This window comes from Dromiciops gliroides, chromosome 1 (genome assembly GCF_019393635.1).
Source record: "Dromiciops gliroides isolate mDroGli1 chromosome 1, mDroGli1.pri, whole genome shotgun sequence".
NCBI lineage: Eukaryota > Metazoa > Chordata > Mammalia > Microbiotheria > Microbiotheriidae > Dromiciops > Dromiciops gliroides.
The window spans coordinates 64,844,465-64,868,545 of NC_057861.1; the positions used below are offsets into that span (position 1 = coordinate 64,844,465).

The window sequence follows — 24,081 nt, forward strand, 5'->3', positions numbered from 1 at the left end:
GCCTCGTTGCCCCACAAAAAAAAAAAAGAAAGAAAGAAAGGAAAAGAAAAAAGAAAGAAAGAAAAAAAGGAAAAGAAAAAGACCTATCCTAGGATTCTTAAGACCTAACAGCTGGTGTTGTCACAGTCTCCTCCCTTCATTCCTCATTTCTCCCATCTGCAAAACAAGGAGGCTGAACTAGATTAGCACTTCTCAAAAATGTTTAAATCTCTTAACATTTGTTGATATGGGCTACATCTATCCATAGTTACCATTTTAGAAATAAAAACATAGAATTATTAGGAAAATAGTTTTGACACCTCAGATGCCCTGAAAGGAAGCCATCTCCACCACATTTTGAAAACCAGCTCCCTTCCCCCAATAGATGATGGCTAAACTCCCTTGCAGCTCTAAATCTATGATCTACCATCCTTTGATCTCTAAGAATCCTTTGGGCTCTGCCATTCTATGTCTTAAAGTCCTTCATAGCACCAACATTCTAAGATCCCTTCTACTTTTGATGATCTGACTTCCACAGTCTAAGAACCCTTCCTGCTTTGCTTACCTATGTCTGGAGTACTAAGGTCCTTCCAGGTCTGAAATTCCATATCCTGTTGAATTCGATTTAAAAAACAACAATAAGGGCAGCTAGGTGGCTCAGTGGATAGAGCACCGGTCCTGAAGTCAGGAGGACCTGAGTTCAAATCCGACCTCAGACACTTGATACTTACTAGCTGTGTGACCCTGGGCAATTCACTTAACCCCAATTGCCTCACCAAAAAAAAAAAAACCACAACAACAACAAACAAAAATTCATTGAGTTCATCCTACATGTAAGACACTGTTCTAGGTGCTGGGGATATAAAGACAGAACCAAAATAGAACCTGACCTCAAGAAGCTGACATATATTCTACTGGGAGAATGCAGTGTGTAGGACCAGTAGATAGGAGGTCACTTGAGAAGGGAGAGAGGGGGTGTGTGGTGGTGGTAGTGGGGGAAGAATCAGGTAAAACTTAACAGAGGAAATGGCACCTGAGGTGAGCTTTGAAGGAAGATAAGGATCCTAAGGCGTGGAGCTGAGTAGGAAGTACATTCTATGCATAGGGGAGAACCTCGGCAGAGAAAGAAGGAAGGGATGTCTACTTCAGGGAAGACCTAGTAAGGCAGGCCAGAATGACTGGAATATAGAGTGAGAGCAGAAGAGTAAGATGAAGTATAAGTCCGGAAAGATAAATTCGAGTCAGATTGTGACCAATATTCTAAGTTCCGTCCCAGCTCTAATATTCGGTTGCAGGACCCCATCTTGCTCTGACATTTTACGTTCTAGGTTCTAAATTCCCTTACCCTTCCATGAGCCTGGGGGCCCCTCTCCACCCCAGGACTACATTTCCCAAGATGCCTCAGCCTTTACGCCTGCGCCGTAGAGGTGGTGATGGAGCGGCGAGGCTGGGGGTGGGAGAGGACCGAAGTCCCAGGCTGGGCGATGGGTTCTGGGCACCTTTGTGCCTAGGGGCGCGCGTCGGCGGCTGCGGCTGCGGCTGCGCGGGGCGCACCGGGGCTCCTGCGAGCATCCTGGGCCGGGCGCCATGGGGGATCAGAAGGTAGGGGCCGGGGCCGGGGTAAGGGTGGGGGTGGAGATGGGAGACTGGGCGGGGCGCGCGCTGCACCAGGTGCTGCAGCAGCCTACTCTCTGTCCCCTCCCTGGCTTGGGCGGGCCTAGAGTCCAGCATGGGATTTGGGTTGCGGGGCCGACAATAGCCGGCAAGGGTCCATGAGGACTGATGGAAAGGAGCCCCTTCTAGGAAAGGACCCAAGGGTCCCCCCGCCACCTAACCTGGAGCAGAGTTGGGGCAGCCCCAGTCCCGCCCACCATGCTGAGGACCCGCATTGCTGCTGCAGCCTGGGAACTGGACTGGGAGGGGAGGGAGCTCCCTCTGTCTGGGGATTAGCCCCTTGTACAGGTTGTCACCCCCCTCCCCCCAGCCTACTCCCTTCCTCTCTTTCCCTCACTTAGCCCCAGCTATTCCGCTCCATTCCTTTTACCACCACGACCCCCTCCACTACCACCTCCCAGTCTATTGCCTTTCTAGGCTGTTCCTTCCTCTGGCTCTTCACCCCTGCTATCACCTCCATCCAAGCTCTGTACTCCTTCCTCCTTCCAGCTAAATCCAGTTCCCACAAATTCTTGTGCCTTCCTTGAACCCCTGGATCCTAGGACATGGAGGTCCTAGAAAATATTGAGGGCCATCTGGGCTGGGAAGGATAAGATAGACTTCAGGTGAGGATGGGACTTTGTGTCTTGGGTGTTGGCACAGGAGGCGCTGAAGAAGATCATCACAACTCTGGCAGTGAAGAATGAAGAGATACAGAACTTCATCTATGCCCTGAAACAGATGCTGCTGAATGTGGAGGTAGGAGGAGGTGGGGGAAGGGACAGGACGATGGGTCAGCCACCTGGGAACAGTTCAGATTCTGTGTCCTAAAGCCTTTCCCAGATCCCACTTTCTGTGTTCGAAGGTTCTTTCCAGATTTGACAGTCTGTGTTCTAAGGGGCCTTCAGCTCTGACATTTACTGAACTAAGATTCAAAACCATTCCCCTGTTAGGCTAACTCCAATAAGGTCCAAGAGGACCTGGAGGCAGAGTTCCAGTCACTGTTCTCACTGCTGGATGAGCTGAAGGAGGGCATGCTGATGAAGATCAAACAGGACCGTGCTAGCCGAATCTATGAGCTCCAGGTGAGTCTGCTCCTTCTGAGAATAAACTTCCCAGATCTAGAGAAGAGGGGGCAAGGTTAGAAGAGAGCTTTACTAAGCTCCCTAATCCAGTCCTACTCCTTTCTTTCCAATAGACCTTGTCTCTCCTGTTAGAAACCTCTTTTCCTTTCCTGTGGCAGTGCGTGACCTTAAACAAGTCACTTTTCCTCTCTGAGCCCATTTCTTTATCTCTAATATGAGGTGGTTAGTCTAACTGCTCTAGAAGGTCTTTTCCAACTCCAAACCTCTGCTTCTAGGATGCCACCTGAGGCTAAACATCATCTACCACTAGCCTGGACCATTTTACGAAGATTCTAGTGATAATAACTGACATTTTGGGGCAGCTAGGTGGCGCAGTGGATAAAACACCAGCCCTGGATTCAGGAGGACCTGAGTACAAATCCAGCCTCAGACACTTGACACTTACTAGCTGTGTGACCCTGGGCAAGTCACTTAACCCTCATTGCCCTGCAAAACAAACAAACAAACAAAACAAAACCCTGACATTTCCATACCATTTGAATGTTAGCGTTTTACAACTCAGTCCAGATTAATGCAAATGAGAAATCCCTTTTATTGAAATTCACACAATTCAAAGTTTTAACTATGTAAAATATGGTCATTGGTTCCAGCCTGTGGCCCTGATATCCATTTAACTTATCTTCTTGAGTTGTTATCTCAAGCTCAGTGGAAATATGACATGCAGATCTGAGTGCTGCATGCATTTCAGGGGGTTCATCATTCACAGTAATCTGCCATACATATCTAGCCATACATACATACATTCTCATTTGATCTTCACAACAGCCAGGTGAGATAAGCGATGGCAGGTATGATTATCTCATTTCACAGAAGAGGAAACTGAGCCCCAGAGAAATGAAGGGATTTGCCCATGTTCATAGAGCCAGAAAAAGGTAGAGGGGGGATTGCAGTACAGATATCTCTTGACTTCCAGTCTCACCCTTGTTCTCATCTATTCCTTCTTTAGTCTTTCCCTATCCAAATTCTACCCACCCTGTAAACCTGAGCCCAAACTGTACCTCTTCCACAGAGCTTTTCCAACACCCCCAACACTCCATGTCAGGCTGCTGGATTAGTCTGCCTAATGACCAGCCCTGGTGACATTCTTCCCCTGCTCAGGAAGCTCTTCCGGCCCCTACTGCTTACTGCTGACAATGGGAGTCCAGTGTCAGCAGCCTGGCATTTGCAGCCCTTTATACCCTTCCCCCATCTCCCTTTTTTAGACTTCTCTTTCCTTTGCTCCCCTATTGCCCTTTTCACTCCAGCCTGCTCTGGCTTTTCTCTTTCTCTGAAGAGCCAATATAGCTATGATGGAAAGGATGCTGGGTTTGGAGTTGGAGAGGCCTGGTGGGAAGCTCAGCTCTACCACTTACATCCTGGCTGACCTTGAGAAAATGACTTCTTCCTCAGTTTCCTCATCCGTATAATGGGTGTGTGTATGTGAAATAGACAGCCTGCAGGGTCTCCTCTAGTTCCAAATTTTTGATCCTATAAAGAAAACTTGATTTTGACGCCTTCGGCCTTTCCATCCTTCCCTGTCCTTTTTCTTTTTTTTTTTTTTGGCGGGGCAATGGGGGTTAAGTGACTTGCCCAGGGTCACATAGCTAGTAAGTCTCAAGTGTCTGAGGCCAGATTTGAACTCAGGTACTTCTGAATCCAGGGCCAGTGCTTTATCCACTGCGCCACCTAGCTGCCTCCTTCCCTGTCCTTTTAAGGCCCAGTTCAATCACAAGGCTCTGATAGCTGGAAGGGACCTGAGGCATTGTCCAATCTGACCTGCACTCCAACAGGAGTTACCTCTGTAGCATTCCTGACAAATGATCATCCATTCCCTGCTTGGAGACCCATAGTAACAGACCTCTAGAAGTCCCCCTCCTGATTGAGCCCAGTTTGCCCTTGGGATGTTCTGATTGTTAGGAAGTTTTTCCCAACATTGAACTGAAATCTTTCTCTGCAGCAACTGCCCATTACTCCTCTGTGGCCTTATAATATGTTCCTTGCTTCTAGTGTCCTTCCTGGCTCCATATCCTTTAAGGTCCAGCTCAAGCAGCATGATGTAATATAAATAGCACTGGGCATAGTCTGAGGACTTGAGTTCAGATCAATGGACATGGATGATGGGCTTATCAAATTTGCAGACGACTTGAAGGTGGGACAGAGAGCTGATAAGTTGATGACAGAGTCAGGACCCAAAAGGGAAGAATGGTGTGCCAGATCTAAAGTGATGAGTGTAAAATCTTTCATTCAGATTAAGAAAATCGATTGTACAAGAACGGGGTGGGGTAAGTGTCTCTCGAAAAGTTTCTTTGACAAGGTTCTAGAGGTTCATGGGGACCACAAGTTCAATATCAATGACAGCCAGAGAAACCTGATGTCGTCTCGGGCTGCATTAACAAAGACATAGTGTCCAGAATAAGGGAGGCGATAGTCTCACCCTCTTCTGCTCTGCTCAGGCCCTTTTTGGAGAATTATGATTAGTTTGGGGGCACTAATAAGCTGGAGTGAATTTAGAGGAAAATGACTGTGACAGTAAGAGGAATTAAAATCACCTTAAGGGATGGAAGGATCAGATGAAGAAGGCAAGATATAGGGTAGTTTTCTTCAGGTATTGGGAGGGCTGGTACCTGGAAGAGAGCTTAGAATGATTCTGCTTGGCCCTGGAGTGGCAGTGATGGGGGTGGGGGGTGGGGGTGGGGTAGGGAATGGTGGTGATGCAGAACAAAGATGCATGGGACAAGTTGCAGAGAGGCAGAGTGAAGCTTTATACAAAAAAATTTCCTAACAATAAGAGCCCCAAGGACAAGGTGCCACCTTGGGAAAAGGTCCCCTTCAGGAGGGTCTTCAAGAAGATTGTAGATGACCGCTTTCAGAGAACTTGAATTTCTTTTGGGGTGTGGGCTGGACGTAGTGACCTCTGAAATTCCTTACACCATGAAGATTTTGTGATTCTGTGAATCTTGGCTCTGTCATTTACTGGGTGACCTGGGCAAATTAACCTCTACAGGCCTCATTTTCCTTATCTATACAAGGTAGAAGTTGGATCACTTTATTTCTAAAGGCCTTCCATCAACAAACGTTTATGAAGTATCTATTGTGTGCCAGGCACTGTGCTAAATGCTGGGCATACAAAGAAAAAAAGTGGAACAATTCTTGCCTTTTTTGGAGTTTACAATCCAGTAGGGTGGGGGATATGATATACATATAAAGAGATGGAAAAAATGGCTATGAGATAATTTGGGGAGCAAGGCCCTGGCCGCTGGGAGGCTCAGAAAGGGCGGCCTTTGGGCACTTGAGCAAAACCTTAAAGAACCACCTCCTCTGCTCCCCTCTCTTCCTGGCTGTCCTGCTCAGTGGGCCCCAAAGCTATGAGGTACCTTCATTTAGCTTCTCCATTATCTGTAGCTCTTGGGCTTCCAGCACAGAGCTCGGCCCTGAGCGTGGGGGCCACTTTGGGGTTTACCTGACTGGCATTGCCTCTTCTCTCCCATCTCTCGCCCTCAGAACCAGCTGGCAGCCTGCACCAAGGCTCTGGAGAGCTCCGAGGAACTTCTGGAAACAGCCAACCAGACGCTGCAGGGAGCAGACAACCAGGATTTCCCCCAGGTTTGGGACCGGCACTTGCTGTTAGGTGGGGAAAGGCACGGTTGGCAGGGCTGCCCAAGGAGAAAGCTAGGGACCAGGCCTTGTATGGGGTAATAGCAAACATGAAAATAGCAACAACAACAGACATTAAGAAAGCACCGTAAGGTTCCAGAGATCTTTACATACATGGTGGTGGTTGTTGAATCATTTCAGTCATGTCCTTATTCTTCATGACCCCATTTGTGGTTTTCTTAGCAAAGATACTGAAGCCATTTGCCATTTCTTTCTCCAGCTCATTTTACAGATGAGGAAACTGAAGCAAACAGGGTGAAGTGACTTGCCCAGGGTAACACAGCTAATAAGCGTCTAAAGCCAGATTTGAACTCACAAAGATGAGTCTTCCTGACTCCAGGCCAGCACTGTGGCACCTAGCTGCCCTGCATACATGGGGAAGTATTTATTCATAGCCATAAAGCCTTTCCTCAGCTTTTTAAGTGCTTTCCTCTCAACCTGTGGCATAGCTTGTGTAAGTTACTATTCCCAATTTAGAGGTAGAAAAACTGAGGCTGGAAAGGGGGGGAAGTGACTAAGCCAAGTTCACACAGCCGGACATGTTTGAGCTAGGATTCACACCTAGGCTCCCCAGCCCCGAACCCAGCTCTTTTCCCACCATAAAACATTTGTTTATTGACTAGAAGTAATCTATGGTTTAGTGGCTCCAGGGAGCAGATTTGGAGCCCTGGGAGAACGGGGCATGAGAGAGGCTGGTAAAATGATGATGTTGGACTAGATGGGCCTCAGAGGTCCCTTTCAGCCTGACGTCTATGACTTTAATTGAGGGATTCAAGCCTTCCAGCAGACCCTGTTCCCTTTGTCAGCATGAGTGGGGGGAAAGAGCCCTGGATTTAGAAGGCCTGGATTTGAGGCCTGGTGCTGGAAGTTCCTACCTGGGCAACTGAGTGGTTCAATTCCCTTCTGTTTCTTCATTTGTAAAATGGGCATGATATATCTGCTGATCTGCCCCTCCCCCGCCCCCCAGCACTATTCTGAGGAAAGCTCTTTATAAACCTTAAAACATTTAGGCATGGGGATTGTTATTTCCTCTGATTCCTCCAGCAAGCATTCATTCAGGTCATACTATTCACCAGATGCCATCGAGACAAAGGGTGAATCAACTCCTGTCCTTCAACAGTGTAAATTCTACTAGAGGATACAACAGGAACATAATAAGTGAACACAAAAGAACCACAAAGAAAATTCTTCTGTCCTCCTATGATCTTCATGAGGGAGTTTTATTCATTTTTTTTAAATCTCTCAGCACCTAACAACATGTGCTGTATACAGTAGGCACTTAATAAATGCTTGTTGAATTGACTCAAACATTTGTTAAGTGTCTGCTGTATGCAGGGCCCTGTACCCAGTGCTGTGGATACATAGATGAAACTCAAGGCCTCTGCCCTTAAGGAACTTCTAGTCAAATACACACACACACACACAGAGATAACTATGATACAAATTATAACATGATTTAGGTCCTACTCACATGGATCTAGAATCTGATTGGCCTCTAACAATGTAGATCACAACCCATCCATGCCTCTCTATCCATTGTCCTCCCATCAGCATAGGAGAAGAGGTTCCCCCAGTGGTTCTGGGAACCTTCCCTGATTTCTTCTGATATTTTAAGGATGCACTCAGAGCCTGTCATCCCCAGCACCATGGGGCCCATCTCTGTTTCCTGCTCATACATTTCCCTGGTGGCATTGTTTGTCCTGATTTTTCTTCTAGTTTCCTTAATGGTCGCCACCTGCTGTCTCTCACAATGTGCCTCTCCCCAGCCTTTGTGCATTATTTCTTTTACCTCTTTGGAGACTGTTGTGTAACATCCCTCACAGCCATGCAGCACAGTCCCCAGAGAGCTCAAGCCGAGGCCTGGGGACCTCAAGAAGGGGGAGGAGGGAAGTCAAGGAAAAAGAAGAAAATGGTGCCTGAGCCAGGCCTTGATGGAGCATCTTATGACCTCAAGGTCTTTACAATCTGGCAGGAGGGATAAGCCACAGACACAAATCATTCACATACCAGTTAAAGGGTTTTATCTGTGTGTTATTGGGTAAAGGGTATAAAATACCATGTATTTTTTAGAGTATGGCAAAGAGCACTGAATTTGAAGCTGGAAGTCTCAGGTTTGAATCCTGTCTCTGCTGCTCACTAGCTGTGTGCCTTTGGGCAAGTCACCTAACTTCTCTGGGCCTCAGTTTCCTTATTTGTAAAAAACGAGGGGGTTGGACCAGATGATCCATGCCTTTGCTTGCAGCTCTAAAGCCTATCAATTTCCTCCATCTCTTCCCTCTTCTTCTCCCTTCTCCCTTCCCACCTTTCTAGTGGAAACAGCCCTGGGCAGGGAAACAGGAAGCCTGGGTTTGAGGCTTCAACAACTCTCCTACTTCCATTTAGCAGCTCTCCTGCTAACTTACTGTGTGATATTGGGTAGATTCCAGCTCTTCTCTGCACCTCAGTTTTCCCCCTACAAAATGATGGATTAGGTGATCTCTGAAGGCTCATCCAGCTCGGAAACTGTAACTCTCCTCCTCTCTTTCCTTTTTCCAGGCCGCCAAACAGATAAAGGACAGGTAAGATGGCCCTGCTTTTGGTAGCACCGCCCATTGGAAAAATGCCCAACCAACCCCCTGCAACTGGGTGTCTCAAGGAAGGCCCCTCACCCTCGCCCTCCAGGCCAGTATTAGCCTAGAGGAGAGGTAGAGATTCAGTGGGCCCTAAAGGAGTTAGAATTTTGAAGGGACCTTAACAATCACTTATTGAAAGCCCTTTGTCTTCCAGTGAAGGAAACAATCCCTCTGAGATTTATTGGCTTGATGTCAGCAAATAGGTTCAGACTCTAGTTAGGTCCTCTGACTTCAATTCAAGGGAGGACAGGACTCCCTAGAGGGAGGAGAAGGAACACTCCAATTCCCCTACCCATGGTTCCTGGTTGGTCCTGGGATGCCAGACCCTCCAGATGATCCCAGACCCTCCACCATACCCCTCTGCAGTGTGACCATGGCCCCGGCCTTCCGGCTCTCCCTGAAAGCGAAGGTCAGCGACAACATGAGCCACCTCATGGTGGACTTTGCCCAGGAGCGGCGCCTCTTGCAGGCCCTAAAGTTCTTGCCAGGTAAGGTGTGGTATTGGGGACTGGCATATACCTGGGGTCTATGGGAGGCAAGGGGGAGGACTGGGGGTAAATGGTAAAAATCTGAGGCCAAACTTCTGGGGGTTTTTTGGTGGGTTTTTTTTTGGTTTTTTGGTTTGGTTTGGTTTGGTTTTTTGCGGGGCAGTGAGGGTTAAGTGACTTGCCCGAGGTCACACAGATAGTGTCAAGTGTCTGAGACCAAATTTGAACTCAGGACCTCCTGAATCCAGGGCCAGTGCTTTATCCACTTCGTCATCTAACTGCCCCCTGAGGCCAAACTTCTCAGAGGGCAGGAATCAGGCATCACACTCCATGGGGAGGTTGACCCCTGACACCCTGACACCCCCTCTCCTCTCCAGTGCCTAGTGCCCCAGAGATTGACCTCGGAGAATCCCTGGTGGCAGATAACTGTGTGACGCTGGTGTGGAGGATGCCGGATGAGGACAGCAAGATTGACCACTACGTGCTAGAATATCGGCGCACCAACTTTGAGGGGCCACCTCGGCTCAAGGAAGACCAGCCCTGGATGGTGATTGAGGGCATCAGGCAGACTGAGTACACTCTGTCTGGTGAGTGGATGATCTCCTCCTCCTGTGGGGCAGAACAAAAGCTAATGCCTCTGTCCACTGGGGTCTAGTGGACTTATGACGCTGGATTGGAGGTCAGGGGACTCTATCATTTAATTGCTACATGTCCTTTCCTCTCTCTGGGCTTCACTTTCCCCATCTCCAAAATAAGAGCATTGGACTGACATCCCTAAAGACTCTTCCAGCCCTGACATTCTATGAATTCTAAAACTGTTTGTATTAAGTATTACCACTTCCTAGAAATACTAATTAGTAGTAGTTTTATTTCAAGTAGTGATAATATTTAGTATTTGCAGTAATAGTGATAACCATACTAAGTACAAGTATTTTCAGAAGTAATAATAATAATATTTATATGGTGCTTTAAAGTTTGTAAAACACTTGATAAATATCTCATTTTAACTTCCCAACTACCCTGGGAGGTAGGTGTTATTATTATCCCCATTTTACATACAAAGAAACTGAGGCAGAGGGTAAATAATTTGTCCAAGGTTACCCAGCCAGTAAGTGTCTGAGGTAGGATTTGAACTTAGGTCTCAGTGCTCTATCTACTGTGCCACCTAGCTGTGGTAATAGGATTTGGTAGTGTTAAAGTGGTAGGACATAATCAATTGGTGTACATTTATTAAGCACCTACTCGAGCCAGGCACTATTCTAAGCAAGAGAAAAAAAAACAGTCCCTGCCCTCAAGGGGCTTATAATCTAATTGGGGAGACAACATGTTGTGATATTTAAAATCTAAATTGTGGGTCGCCTTAAATTAGAAGCTTTAGCACCAGTCTTTGGGCATTAAGCATTTATTAAAGCATACCAGGTATTCACGTGGAATTCAGAAAGTTAAGAAAAGGCCTATCTAGCCTAGAGTTCCAGCCTGGTTGGGTTCTTCCTCAAGTCCTCTGCCACAAGCCTGCTTCAATTATGAACTCCCCAGCAAACTGAATGTGGAAGCTTTTTATAGGTCGAGAGCAGAGGTGGTCCTTACACACTGCTTCAAGCTGATTGGTAGGCATCATCCAAATCCATTGGTTCACTGGATTTGAAAGTGGTCTCAGTTGAGTTCAAAGTCCTTAGCTTCTGAAAACAATACCTTCTTAAGGGCCAGCCAGGTGTGGTTACAATCTAATTAACTCTACTAGGCTAATCAGCAAAGTCAATCACTCTCACTTATTCAGTCAGTTTAGATTAATCTCCAGGTGGGCCTTTGAGTATCTGCTGAATCTCATTATTTTCTCACAATGCAAACAAATATATACAAAGTAAGCTGTGTACAGAATAATTTTTTTCAGTTGGATCTGACTCTCTGTGACCAATTTGGGATTTTCTTGGCAAAGATATTGAAGTCATTTTCCATTTTGTTCTCCAGCTCATTTCACAGACAAGGAACCTGAGGCAAACTGGGTTAAGTAACTTGCCCAGGGTCACACAGCTAGTAAGTGTCTGGATTTGAACTCAGTTCTTCCTGATTCCAGGCCTAGTGCTCTATCCACTACACCATGTAGGTGCCCTGTACAAGATAAATAGGAAATAATTAACAGGGAAAAGACACCAAAATTAAGAGGGATTGGAGAAGGCTTCCTGTAAAAGGTGAGATTTTAGTTGAAACTTAAAGGAAGTGGGGCAGCTAGGTGGCGTAGTGGATAGAGCACCGGCCCTGGATTCAAGAGGACCTGAGTTCAAATCCAGCCTCAGACACTTGACACTTACTAGCTGTGTGACGCTGGGCAAGTCATTTAACCCCAACTGCCTCATCCTCCCCAAAAAAAAAAATTTGAAAAAAAAAAAAAGAAAGAGTATGAGGTAGGGAGTGAGGTATAAGAAGACTGGAAAGGTAGAAGGGGACTAGGTCTGAAGGGCTTCGACTGCCAAACCAAGCATTTTGTATTGGATCCTGCAGGTGATAGGAAGCCACTAGTTCATGAAGTAGGGAGGCACAACTTGATTGGACCTGCACTTTAGGAAAATCACTTCAGTTGGCTGAATGAAGGATGGATTGGAGTGGGGAGAGACTTGAGGCTAGCAGATACACTAATGCAAGTGTGAGGTGATGAGGGCCTGCCCCAGAAGGGTGGCTGTGGCAGAGGAGAGAAGGGAGTGTGTATGAGAGATACTGCAAAGGTGAAATCAATAGACCTCACATATGGTGGGGTGAGAAGCAATGAGGAATCCGGGATGACTCCTAGGTTGTGATCCTGAGGCACTAGGACGATGATGTCCTCTGCATTAAGAGGGAAGGATTTAGGGGAAAAGATAATGAGTTCTGTTTTGGACATCATCAGATTAAGATGCCTACAGGACATCCCATTCCAGGTGTCTGAAAGGCATTGGAGGTCAGCAGAGAGATTGGAGTAAGATGGGTACATTCGAGAATCATCAGCTTACAGATGGTGATTAAACCCATGGAAGCTGATGAGTTCACCAAGTGAAATAGTATATAGGCAGTAGAGAAGCAGGCACAGGACAGAGCCGTGAAGGCCACCTATGGCTAGAGGGTGTGATCTGGAAGTGGATCCAGCAGAGGAGACAGAGGAGTGGTCAAAGAGGTAAGAGGAGAACCAAAAACCTAGAGAGAAGAGAATATCAAAGAAGAGTGATCAACAGTGTTGAAGGCTAGGGGCAGCTAGGTGTTGCAGTGGATAAAGCACTGGCCCTGGATTCAGGAGGACCCGAGTTCAAATCTGGACTCAGACACTTGACATTTACTAGCTGTGTGACTGTGGGCAAGTCACTTAACCCCTGTTGCCCCACAAAAAAAAAATAAAAAGAATAACAATGTCAAAGGCTGCAGAGAGGTCAAGGAAAATGAGGACTGAGAAAAGGCCATTGGATTTGGAAACTAAGAGATCATTGTTAACTTTGGAGAAAGGAATTTTGGTGGAATGATAAGGACAGAAGCCAGATCGTAGGAGGCTGAGAAAAGAATGAGAGGAGAGAAAGTAGAGGCACCTATTATAGACAGCCTTTCCGAGGACTTTAGCTACAAAGGACCGAAGAGATATAGGACAATAGTTGGCATGAAAGGATCAAATGAGGGTATTTTTTTTTAGTATAGGAGAGATATGGGCATAGGTATGTTTGTAGATAGTAGGGAAGGAGCCAGGAGAGTAGGGAAGATTGAAAATAAGTTATAGCATGGAGATGACACAAGGGCCAGTCTTTTGGAGGAAATGGGATGGAATGGGATTGATTGAACAAGTAGAGGTTTGGCCTTGGTAAGCATTGGATGCCAGTCTGGCCTTATAGCCAGGAAAGAAGGGGTCATCCCATCTCTGATACAATCTGACTCTGTAAGGCTGGTCAAGTCATTTCACTTCTCAGGGGTCTAGGCTAGTCTCTAAGTTTATAAACTGCAGAGAAGGTGCTGACTTGCATTGGTAGAAGGAGCTTCCTCATTGAGAGGGCTCCTATCTCATTGGTCCAGTCCCTGTTCTCTAGCCTTTAGTAATATGGAGTATCACTGATACTCCATAAGAAACCACTTATGTGTTAGTTGGTTTAGTGTGACTTCATGCTAAGGAAAGTAGCGATACCATTCCACTAGAATGAGGATTATTATTTTAGGGCTTCAAAGTAACGTGGAACAGTACTTGGTAACATTGCTAATAGTTTTAAGTCTAACCTTAGACACTTACTAGCTGGGTGACCCTGGACAAGTCACTTAACCCCAATTGTCTTCAATAGCGGGGGCCATCTCCACTCTTCTTGATGTATATCTTGCCACTGGCCCCAGATGACTCTGGAGGAGAGAGTGAGTTTGTGACTTTGCACAGCCCTCCCTCACTTAAATCCAATTCAGTGGGACAGCTAGGTGGCACAGTGGATAGAGCACCGGCCCTGGAGTCAGCAGTACATGAGTTCAAATCTGACCTCAGAACATTGACACATACTAGCTGTGTGACCCTGGGCAAGTCACTTAACCCCAATTGCCTCACCAAAAAAAAAATTTTAGGGGCAGCTAGATGGCGCAGTGGATAGAGCACCCGCCCTGGGCAAGTCACTTAACCCCAATTGCCTCACTTAAATAAATAAATAAATAAACAAACAAACAAATAAATAAATAAATAAAAATTTAAAAAAATAAATAAATCCAATTCAGTGCAAGTCACGACATCTCCTGGATGTCATGGTCCTCTTCGAGAATGAAGGACAAACAACAACACCAATAATTTTAAGTGATGTTTAGTATTAAGGGTCCTCATTATTAGTAAGATCATAAAATTTTAGAGTTGGAAGGACACTCAGAGATTGACTATTACTGTAGTCCCCATTTAGTGGTTCACCATAATGGTCCAAGGGCTTCCCACACAAAATCTTTCAGGACAATTTTTTTTAAATTATAAAAGTATTTTATTATGTTCCAGTTACATGTAGAGATAGTTTTCAACATTTGTTTTTATAACATTTCTAGTTTCAAATTTTTCTCCCTCCCAAGACAGCAAGTAATCTGATATAGGTTATATATGTACAATAACATTAAACATATTTCTGCATTAGTCATATTGTAAGAGAAGAATCAGAGCAAAAAGGAAAAATCTCAAAAAAACAGAAACAAAAACAACAGCTCCAAAAACAAAAGAAATAGTATGGTTCAATCTGCATCCATATTCCACAGTTCTTTTTTTTTTTCTGGATTTGGAGAGTCTTTTCCATCACGAGTCCTTTGAAACTATCTTGGACCATTGTATTGCTGAGAAGAATCAAGTCTATCACAACCAATCAACACACAATGTTGTTGATGCTGTGTACAACATTCTCCTGGTTCTGCTCGTCTCACTCATCATCAGTTTATGTCCTTCCAGGTTTCTCTTTCAGGACAATTTAAGCAGTAAATAACTGTCCAATTCTGTGACTATATGCAGATGATAATAAGCTTATGAGGTCTTGGATTGCTTCTTTTAATTCTGACAGAATGTCCCACATAGAATATTCATAATTATTTCATAGTTTCTGCTGTAAAAAATTGGCCACGTTTTTGTTCATGCTTCTGAAGTAAAGTGTTTGAAAGAGATTTACCTCAGTTATTGATTCACTATTGTAGTCTAGAATGTGCTTTTACTGTGACATTCAGCTGCATAAGAGCTCTTATTGTCTGAGAGTCTGTCATTCCTGATACTGTGTCATGACTGAAGCCATTTTCCATCACATTAGGAGTTTCACTTTTCTAATCTACAACACCTTTGTTAAAAAAATTCCCCAAGATGAAGAAGCTATTATTTATTTATTTATTTTTACTAATAAGGTAATTTTAATGCTACTAATAATAGACATATACAACAGAAGACTTTAAAGTATATGCAAATTGTGATGTGTAGAGTTGTCTGAGACCTTTTTGACTCTGTTGGTATCTCATTGTACTTTGCCACTTGCTATAGCAGAACTGAAGTTAACATTGTGTATCTGGCACCATACTTGAACTTGCCATCAATTTCTTAGTTGATGCCATGCCTGAAGGAAGAAAGATGAAAGAAGGGAGGGAGGGAGGAAGGAAGGAAGGAAGGAAGGAAGGACTGACTTATTAGCACTTGGCGTGTTATTCAGTGTGAAGAGCAACCATAGCTTTTCCCAGTATTAGCATTGTTACTTGGAGAATGAGTGTATTCCTCAGGGTACTACAATTTTGTTACTCACTGGAAAGGTATAATCATTATTGTGAGGTATTTGTGGCTTCCTTTTAGGTCTGAAGTTTGACATGAAATACATGAATTTTCGAGTAAGGGCATGCAACAAGGCAGTGGCCGGAGAGTTCTCAGAACCGGTCACATTGGAAACCACAGGTGAGTGACTCCCTTCCTGTTCTTCTCTTTCCCCTCCTTTAAGGCTCCTTTGATCCTTCCTTAAGAGTGCTAGACGCGATTCTTTTTTTTTTTTTCCACAACATGACCAATATGGAAATATGTGTAACATGATTGCACATATATAACTTCTATCAGGTTGCTGTCTTGTAGAGGGGGGAAGGGAGGGAGGGAGGGAGAAAAATTTGGAACTCAAAATCTTATAAAAACAAATGTTGAAAATTATCTTTACATGTAACTGGAAAAAAACTATTAAAAAGAGAGCTAGACTCCTAGTTCTAAGGGCAGCCTTGGAGTCATTCAGTTCTATCTTCTGGGGAAGACTTGCACCAGGGAGGCTCACTTCCTGTTTTTATAAATAAGTTCCACAAGGAGGGGGGGCAGTGACCAGTGGCCAACTAGCATCCCCGGAAGGGGTCTACCTTCACTGTTTCCTACTGTAGCTTAAGCCCATTACCTCTAGTGACCCTTGGTATATATTATAATAACTTACATTTCTGTAAGGCTTTAGTGCAAATATTACTGACTCATTTAAAAAACGAGCCAACAGGCTCAGAACATCTGACCTTCCTCTCCTCTTCAGTGACTTAAAGATTGTGAGTTCTTGGCACAATTGCCAGCCTGCTGCTCTTTGGCTAAAGGGAGTGATGTCTGTGGTTCTGGGCTGCTATGGAGCCCCAGGTAGGGGGTTCAGGCTGCCCCAGAATGACATGGTTCTGCCTCTGACAGCTTTCATGTTCCGATTGGATGCCACGACCTGCCATCAGAACTTGCGAGTGGAAGAATTATCAGTGGAATGGGACGCCATGGGAGGGAAGGTTCAGGACATCAAGGCTCGAGAGAAAGACAGCAAAGGACGGACTGCCTCTCCTGTCAACTCCCCAGCCAGGTAATCCCTCCTCTCTCCCCAGAGTCCCTAGGTCCAAGGGGGCGACACAGCCCTGCCTTTGGGGAGCTTCCAGTTTGGAAGAGGTAAAATGTAAGGCAAGTGCCTGGAAAACTTGCAACAAACCTCACTGTTGCATGGAGTCTGCTTTCTAAGGGCCAGCCCTGCTCAGCAACGGAGGAACTGACCACTGCGGGATGAATTCTTTGACCAAAGCAATCCAGCAAAGAAAAATACACAGTGACCCTTGGTCCTCTACTGCCCCCTTGTGCTTCTGCAGAGACAGTGGCAGAACTAGGTGGGAGAGTGGGAGAAGAATCAGTTTTTAAATCTTCTTACAAACAGTAATTGTTTGATACTCCCAATTTGAGATCCTTGTCCAATGTTCCATGAGTTGACATGCCACTAGAACAAATTAATCATGTCAAATTGACATGCTCATTATAAACCAAACCATAAGGAAAAAAGGAAGTTGAAGTCAAATTGAAGGATGGCTCCCAAGGTTCTCCTTGAAGCAATAATAATAGCACTTTAAGGTTTGTAAAGCATTTTGCATGTCATATCATTTGATCCTTACAAAATCCCTAGGAGGGAAGTTATTGTTCCCATTTTACAGGTGGGGAAACTGAGGCTGAGACAGGTTTTGTTTGTTTGTTTTAATGACTTGTCCAGAATCAGAAAGCTCAAAAGTCGCTTCAGGATTAAAACCCAGGTCTCTTTGACTCTAAATCCAGCACATTGTCCTTTGTTCCACCTCACCATCTGAAGAAGCAAAAGAATTAGTTTTATTGTACTTCCAAAGGCAACAAGCAGCATCACTTCATAAGACACTTGATCATCTTGTTTTACAGGGCTTAGGATGAGCATTTGTAAAAAGTCCACCATCAAAATAATTTCAGCTAATGTAACAACATCTGAAAAGAATAGGAAGGTAGAGAAATTCTACCCCCCAAAAAACCACCTTGATAAGATTCTCCAAATTAAAACAATGTATATTTTCATACTTGGTGACTCCAGTGCAGAAGTGGGAGTATCCTGGGAAATATGGTTCAAGATTAAATACAAAAGAGGTTAAAAGCTCATAGACTATGTAGAAGCCTCATACCTCTATATTATGAATAATTTCTTGAAAAAGACATTCTGGAGGAATCGGTCATGGAGGGAACTGAAAAGCATCATCCAAAATGAAATCAACTCAATTTTAACAGAGAGGAAACAGTTGGTTACCATGTGAGAATCATTTCCAAATCAGATATCTATGGACAATCAAACCGTAGACTTGTTAGCAATTAACCAACATTTATATAGAGCTTACTATGTGCCAGGCATTATGCTAAGTGCTGTGAGAATATTATTACCAGGGACCCCCTGCTGAGAGAGCATGTGGGGACAGGTGATCACACACATTTGGTTTTACCCATCACAGTGCTTTATAATTATTATTTCATTTGATCTTCACAACAATCCTGGGAGGTAGGTGCTATTGTGATCCTTCATTTTACAAATGAAGAAACTGAGGCAGGAAAAGGTTAAGTGGATACAGTACAGGGCTTAGAGTCAGGAAGACCCCTCTTTATGAGTTCAAATTTGGCCTCAGATACTTACTAGCTATGTGACCCCAGGGCATGCCACTTAGTCCTATTTGCCTCAGTTCCTCATCTGTAAAGTTAGCTGAAGAAGGAAATGGCAAACCACTCCAGTGTCTTTGTCAAGAAAACCCCAAATGGGGTCATAAAGAGTCATACAAGACTGAAAAACAGCTGAACAGCAAAACCCCACCCTTATGTCTAAAAGCTTTACTTCTTCCACCAAATGCTAATAACTCAAAAGGGTCATCACAAATGGTGAATAAGTAGCAATCCATTTATCCAAGCAAATAGCACTGAAGATTAGAATTTATTAGAAAATACATGAGGGGCGGGTAGGTGACGCAGTGGATAAAGCACTGGCCCTGGATTCAGGAGGACCTGAGTTCAAATCCGGCCTCAGACACTTGACACTTACTAGCTGTGTGACCCTGGGCAAATCACTTAACCCCCATTGCCCCGCCAAAAAAAAAAAAAAAGAAAAAGAAAAAAAGAAAATGCATGAAAGCAAATGAGCCTTTCAGATGAAAATGAGATGAGGTCTTGCTCAACCAAGAAGGAGGACCCAATTTCATCCAAGAGGAAATTGCCAAAGGCTCCAAGGAGACAAACTGGAAATCAGAGACATTGAGGGGCCAGCTCTCCCTTCCATACATGCCTTCCAAATTCTGCCTCTCCATGTTGGACCCCAGAAGTGTCTAAAGCACTATATATCCTCCCTCAAAAAAAAATGAAGAATTTCTTTCCTCTCCAAAACTCTTCATGATCTCCTCCCTTCATACAAGTACACAGTGACCATTTTCTCCACCAGTTTGCAAAATTCTCCATGATTGAAACCCAGGTTACATAATAAAATAATAAATAATTATAAAATTAATAATAAAAGGCCTGACATTGCCACACATTATTGCCATTCCTCAGGAAGTTTAGCTGATGCCAACTGCTACAACAAAGAAGCCCAAAGACCCCAAGACTACCTTGGCCAGCTAGCATTTGATCTCCTGGTGAGGTAGAAAGAGGTGAGAATCAAGGACAAGACTGGTTTAGAATAGAAACATGTTTGTAAAATTGTACAGATTATGATGGAAGATTCAACAGAATCACCTCAAAACAGTGAGCAACCATGGAAGAACAAGCAAGTTTACAAGAAGTTTGGCAAGAGACCCAAATAAATCAGATGACCCCTAGATCACTTAATGATAAACCTAGAAAAGATAAGAAACAGGAAAAAAGTGGAAAAAATAGGTAAAGATTTCCGGGGCAGCTAGATGGCGCAGTGGATAGGGCACCAGCCCTGGAGTCAGGAGGACCTGAGTTCAAATCTGACCTCAGACACTTAACACTTACTAGCTGTGTGACCCTGGGCAAGTCACTTAACCCCAATTGCCTGGCAAAAAAAAAAAAAAAAAGATTTCCGTAAGAAACTGTTTTCTTCACCAGTGACAGTGGGACCACCACATTTGGCCCCTATTATCATAGACCCTGTGCTGTATGAAGAATTAGAAATGGCAGCAAAATTCAAAGACATAAAGATCATCTAAATTAGATGCAAAAGAGGTCTGTTCCAGAGATGGCTCAATTTTAAAGACACCAATAATTTGATTCACAGGAAGGATAAATAAATGCTTAGGACAAATCACAGTCTTTATTCCTATTTTTTTTAAAAGGCTATCAAAAAATGTCCTAATTGCCAACCCATCAGCTTATTTTCTCATCTCTCTGAGATCCTAATGAGAATAAACTCCACATGCATCAATCAAGGCATCCTTGATGAAGGGAACAGGGGTGCTTTCATAAATGATGTTCCATAGCACACTCCATCTTTGTAGTCACAAAATCAACTGAAAGATCCAGAGACTATAAGATCCTGCTGTGTTTGTTGTGTATTGCCTATTTAAAAGGCATTTGATTTAATAACACAAAAAGCCACATTCAGCTCAGTTCACCAAGAATTTAAATGCCTCCTGTTGTGCCAGTCCCTATGCTGGAGATACAATGACAAACACATGAAAGGTCCCTGGCATCAAGGAAGTTTCACCTTCAAGGCTGCCCTCCAACAAGGTGTCTCCTTTATATATGTCAAAATCATATAAGATTCTTTAAAAATCACAACTCAGAGAATCAGTCCTCTGATTATTACTTTCACGTAAAGCACAGACATCTCTCTCCTCAGCAAAGGTATTTACTACCATCATGGAGGATGTCTGACACAGAGTGCCAATGGAAAAGGGGTCCCCTATGGGTGGTGAGGTTCTTTGGATGCTTCTGTTTGTGAGTGACATTGTGCTGATTGCACAACACAGCAGAGCTCCTATAGGAGATGTAGAATCACTACTCAAGGGTTATTGTGTATCAAATGAGATATTTGTAAAGTGCTTAGCACAGTGCCTAGCACACAGTCAGCACTTAATAAATACTTGTTCCCTTCCCTATAAGAGTCTGCTCTGACTATCCATATGGGACAAACCAAGTGGATGAAGAATGCCTGTTGTCCAATCTAGGATATGCTTTCGAATGGATTATCCATAGACTTGGTCCTTTCATCTCAGACAGACATTGAAGAAAGACAGATAACTTAGTCCAGAATTGAACAGGAGTGTGGACTTGATCACACTGAGAAATTGCACAGGGTTCATGATGACCCCAAGCTTCTTCCTGAAACAAAGGTCCATCCATTTTTTAACATCAGTGCTCTTCCATTGATGCTCATTAGTTTCAAGTTCATAGACTAGCACAGTCTGAAGAATTCAAGTTCACAGTCTGAAGAATTCAAAGGCCAACAGAGCCATACAGTGGGCATAAATAGGCCAGAGCATATTACTGATGAACAACTGCTCGTGGCAGAAAAGATGTCATCAGATACCTTTATGGTCAGAAAAGGAAGTGGGCCGATCATGGAGTGAGAGTGAGATGTCACACAACAGTGGCCTGTGGTATCCATGTGGACACCCATATCGTCTCATGAAATCTGTGTGTTCGGTGGGCCCCTTCCTTGTGGAGGATTTAGAGGAGAGAATGGATAAGGGCATAAGAAAGCCTGAATGGGTTGTGACTGAGCTGCACCACTGGAGGGCTCAGTACCCACCACTGAATGCTGAGAACTGGCAGTAATCAGCAGCATTGTTAGTAGTGGGAATGTATTGGAGGGTGGCATTTTTAATATGGTTTTTATTGATGTCTCTTGTTTTACATCATCATGGTTTTCCCCAGTATTCCCTCCCTCCCCCCCTCAGAAAGCAATCCCATATAACTAATAATATTTTACAGACAAAAAGAAAAAAACAAGAGGGAAAAATCAATACAACTGATCAGTGCCTTTGAAAAAGCCCCCAAACATGTGCAGTGGGCAACACCTGTGGATCTCCTACTTCCCCAAAGGGGTGGGTTGGGGATTCTCCTCTATCTCTTCATTTGAATCACGCTTGATCTTTATAAAGAGGATAGTATTATTAACAAAGTTGGATGTAAGCTCCTATGTCTAGGTAGATGCTCAGTGGGACTAGGAATGAATGGAGGGATTGGTCAAAGAAGGCTTCCTGGAAGGCGGGGGGAGGTTGTTGGGGGGGTGAGCTGGCCCTTCACCTGAACTTGCCTAATGCTCACAGATGTGCCCAGTCTCCCAAGAGGATGCCTTCCGGGAGGGGAGGCCGGGACCGCTTCACGGCTGAGTCCTACACTGTGCTGGGTAAGATGGAGGTGATGTGGGGGTAGAGAGATGATGGGGACAGAAGGAGAGGAACATGTGGCCAGGGAAACTGAGGGACTACTTGGTGGGGTTAGATTCTGGGAACAGGACCCAAGACCCAGGAGTTGGACCACTTCCTGCCTCCCCTCTAAAGCTCTGATGTGGGTCCTGGAGGGAGCAAGATGGAGGCTTGGGACCCTATGGGTGGGAGAGATGTGTTTGGGAGGGTGGTGTTGGGCAGGACTACAGAGGTTTGCCTGAGGTAGGAGCAGGAGACCCTAGGCTTTGGACAAGCTCATCCTGCTCTCCCTCCATCATTCCTTAGGAGACACCCTCATAGATGGTGGTGAGCACTACTGGGAAGTACGCTATGACCGAGACAGCAAGGCCTTTGCGGTAGGTGTTGCCTATCGCAGCCTGGGCCGATTTGACCAGCTGGGCAAGACGCCTGCCTCCTGGTGCCTGCACCTGAACAACTGGCTGCAGGTCAGCTTCACGGCCAAGCATAACAACAAGGCCCGGACGCTGGATGTGCCTCTGCCGGACTGCATTGGGGTCCACTGTGACTTCCACAAAGGTGCGGGGTACCCAGGAAAAGGAAAAGCCGTCCAGGCCCATCCCCCTTCTGTTGGGTCAGGGCCCTCTTTGTTGTACACCTCCCTCCTCCTCCCCAAATATGACCTTTGTCTTCCTCAGCCCCGCCCCCTTTGGGTCTCCCTGTCCCCACTGTCTGCTTCCCCTTCTGTCTGACCCATCTGTCTGGATGTCTGTCTGCCTGCAGGGGTCCTGTCCTTCTACAATGCCCGAACCAAGCAGCTGCTTCACACTTTCAAGGCCAAATTCAACCAGCCACTGTTGCCGGCCTTCATGGTGAGGGGAATAGGGTTCCCAGCCTCTGCAGTCTGTGCCCAGTGTGTCCATTTCTTCTTCTGAGCCTCAGATACCCCCTAATCCCTCAAATTCCTAACTGCCCCCGCCCTCTTGCTGCCTCCTGTGATCTCCCATCCCCACTTCCCCTGTGATCAATTAGATCTTTTTCCAATTACTTCAAGCCCTTTCCCCAGCCTCACCTCTGTCCCCCACTCCAAGCTTCTCCATCCACTCAGCCTCTCTCCCTGTCAGACCCCACCCTGGGCTCCTCTCTTATTCTCTCCCCATGACCCCTTCAGGTGTGGTGTGGAAGCTTCCAGGTATCGTCTGGCCTTCAGGTGCCCAGCTCTGTGCGGTGTCTGCAGAAGCGGAACAGTGCTACCAGCAGCTCCAATGCCAGCCTTACCTAGCCTGTCTTCTCCTGCCCCAGGCTGCTGCTCCTGCCCATCCGTGCCCATCCATGCCCACCTCAGGCTTGGAAGGAGCCAACTTGGGCCATGACCTCAGAGAGTGGACTTGGCGGCTTCTCTGCTCTCCCTCCTTCCCTCCCCCCACCCCAATCCTCATCTGAAGGTGATGTGAAGCCCACAGCAGCCTCTGAGCCCTGGAAGGGGCAGCCCCAGGAGGGCTCTGGCAGCCCCTTCCCTTCAGTTACCTCTGCTCACAAATGCTGCTTTGGGCCTTAACACTAGACTGGGAGTCCAGAACTAGGGCATGGAAAGGTGGGCTGGGGCTGGATTCATTTGACTTCTCTTCCTCCCACCCCCATCCCCCAATTAAAATGAAACACACCCGGCTGGGCCCACGTGGTGGTCATTTCAGGCCTGGCTTGAGGACTCAGGGCCTGGAGGGTCCAAACCCGTGTCTCCCTGCAGCTGGGTGAGTGGGGAGATGAAGGGAGGCCTGACAAGAATCAGACACAGATTGCTGGAGGCAAGTCTCAAGGTCAGAGCCCAGGAGCAGAACCCAGGCCTCTTGATTTGTCAGCCAAGCGTTCTTCTCCTACTCCACAGAGGCAGAAAATGAGCAGCTCTACTACTGACCCACTGTGTGATCCTGGGCAAGTCTCTCTCTCTCTCTCTTTCTTTCTCTCTCTCTCTCTCTCTCTCCCTCAGTTTCCTGAGTGGTAAAATTGGTTTTAAAAAAGGGT

At 45.4% G+C, this 24,081-nt stretch overlaps 1 protein-coding gene across 2 annotated transcripts; it reads left to right on the forward strand.

Moving 5' to 3' along the window:
• The first annotated feature begins 1,413 nt into the window (after positions 1 to 1,413).
• FSD1 (fibronectin type III and SPRY domain containing 1) lies at positions 1,414 to 23,727 on the forward strand. 2 transcript variants are annotated; one of them, XM_043979365.1, is made up of 13 exons: positions 1,414 to 1,581; positions 2,296 to 2,391; positions 2,586 to 2,717; positions 6,258 to 6,359; positions 8,946 to 8,968; positions 9,389 to 9,510; positions 9,888 to 10,097; positions 15,788 to 15,886; positions 16,634 to 16,793; positions 21,982 to 22,061; positions 22,387 to 22,638; positions 22,843 to 22,931; positions 23,231 to 23,727. In XM_043979365.1, exons 1-13 carry the CDS (start codon positions 1,567 to 1,569, stop codon positions 23,339 to 23,341), a joined length of 1,491 nt encoding a protein of 496 aa, XP_043835300.1. In that variant the 5' UTR covers positions 1,414 to 1,566; the 3' UTR covers positions 23,342 to 23,727. The 2 variants fall into 2 exon arrangements, with proteins under 2 accessions (XP_043835300.1, XP_043835301.1); XM_043979366.1 differs by lacking the exon at positions 1,414 to 1,581 and adding an exon at positions 1,687 to 1,941.
• The last annotated feature ends 354 nt before the right edge of the window (positions 23,728 to 24,081 follow it).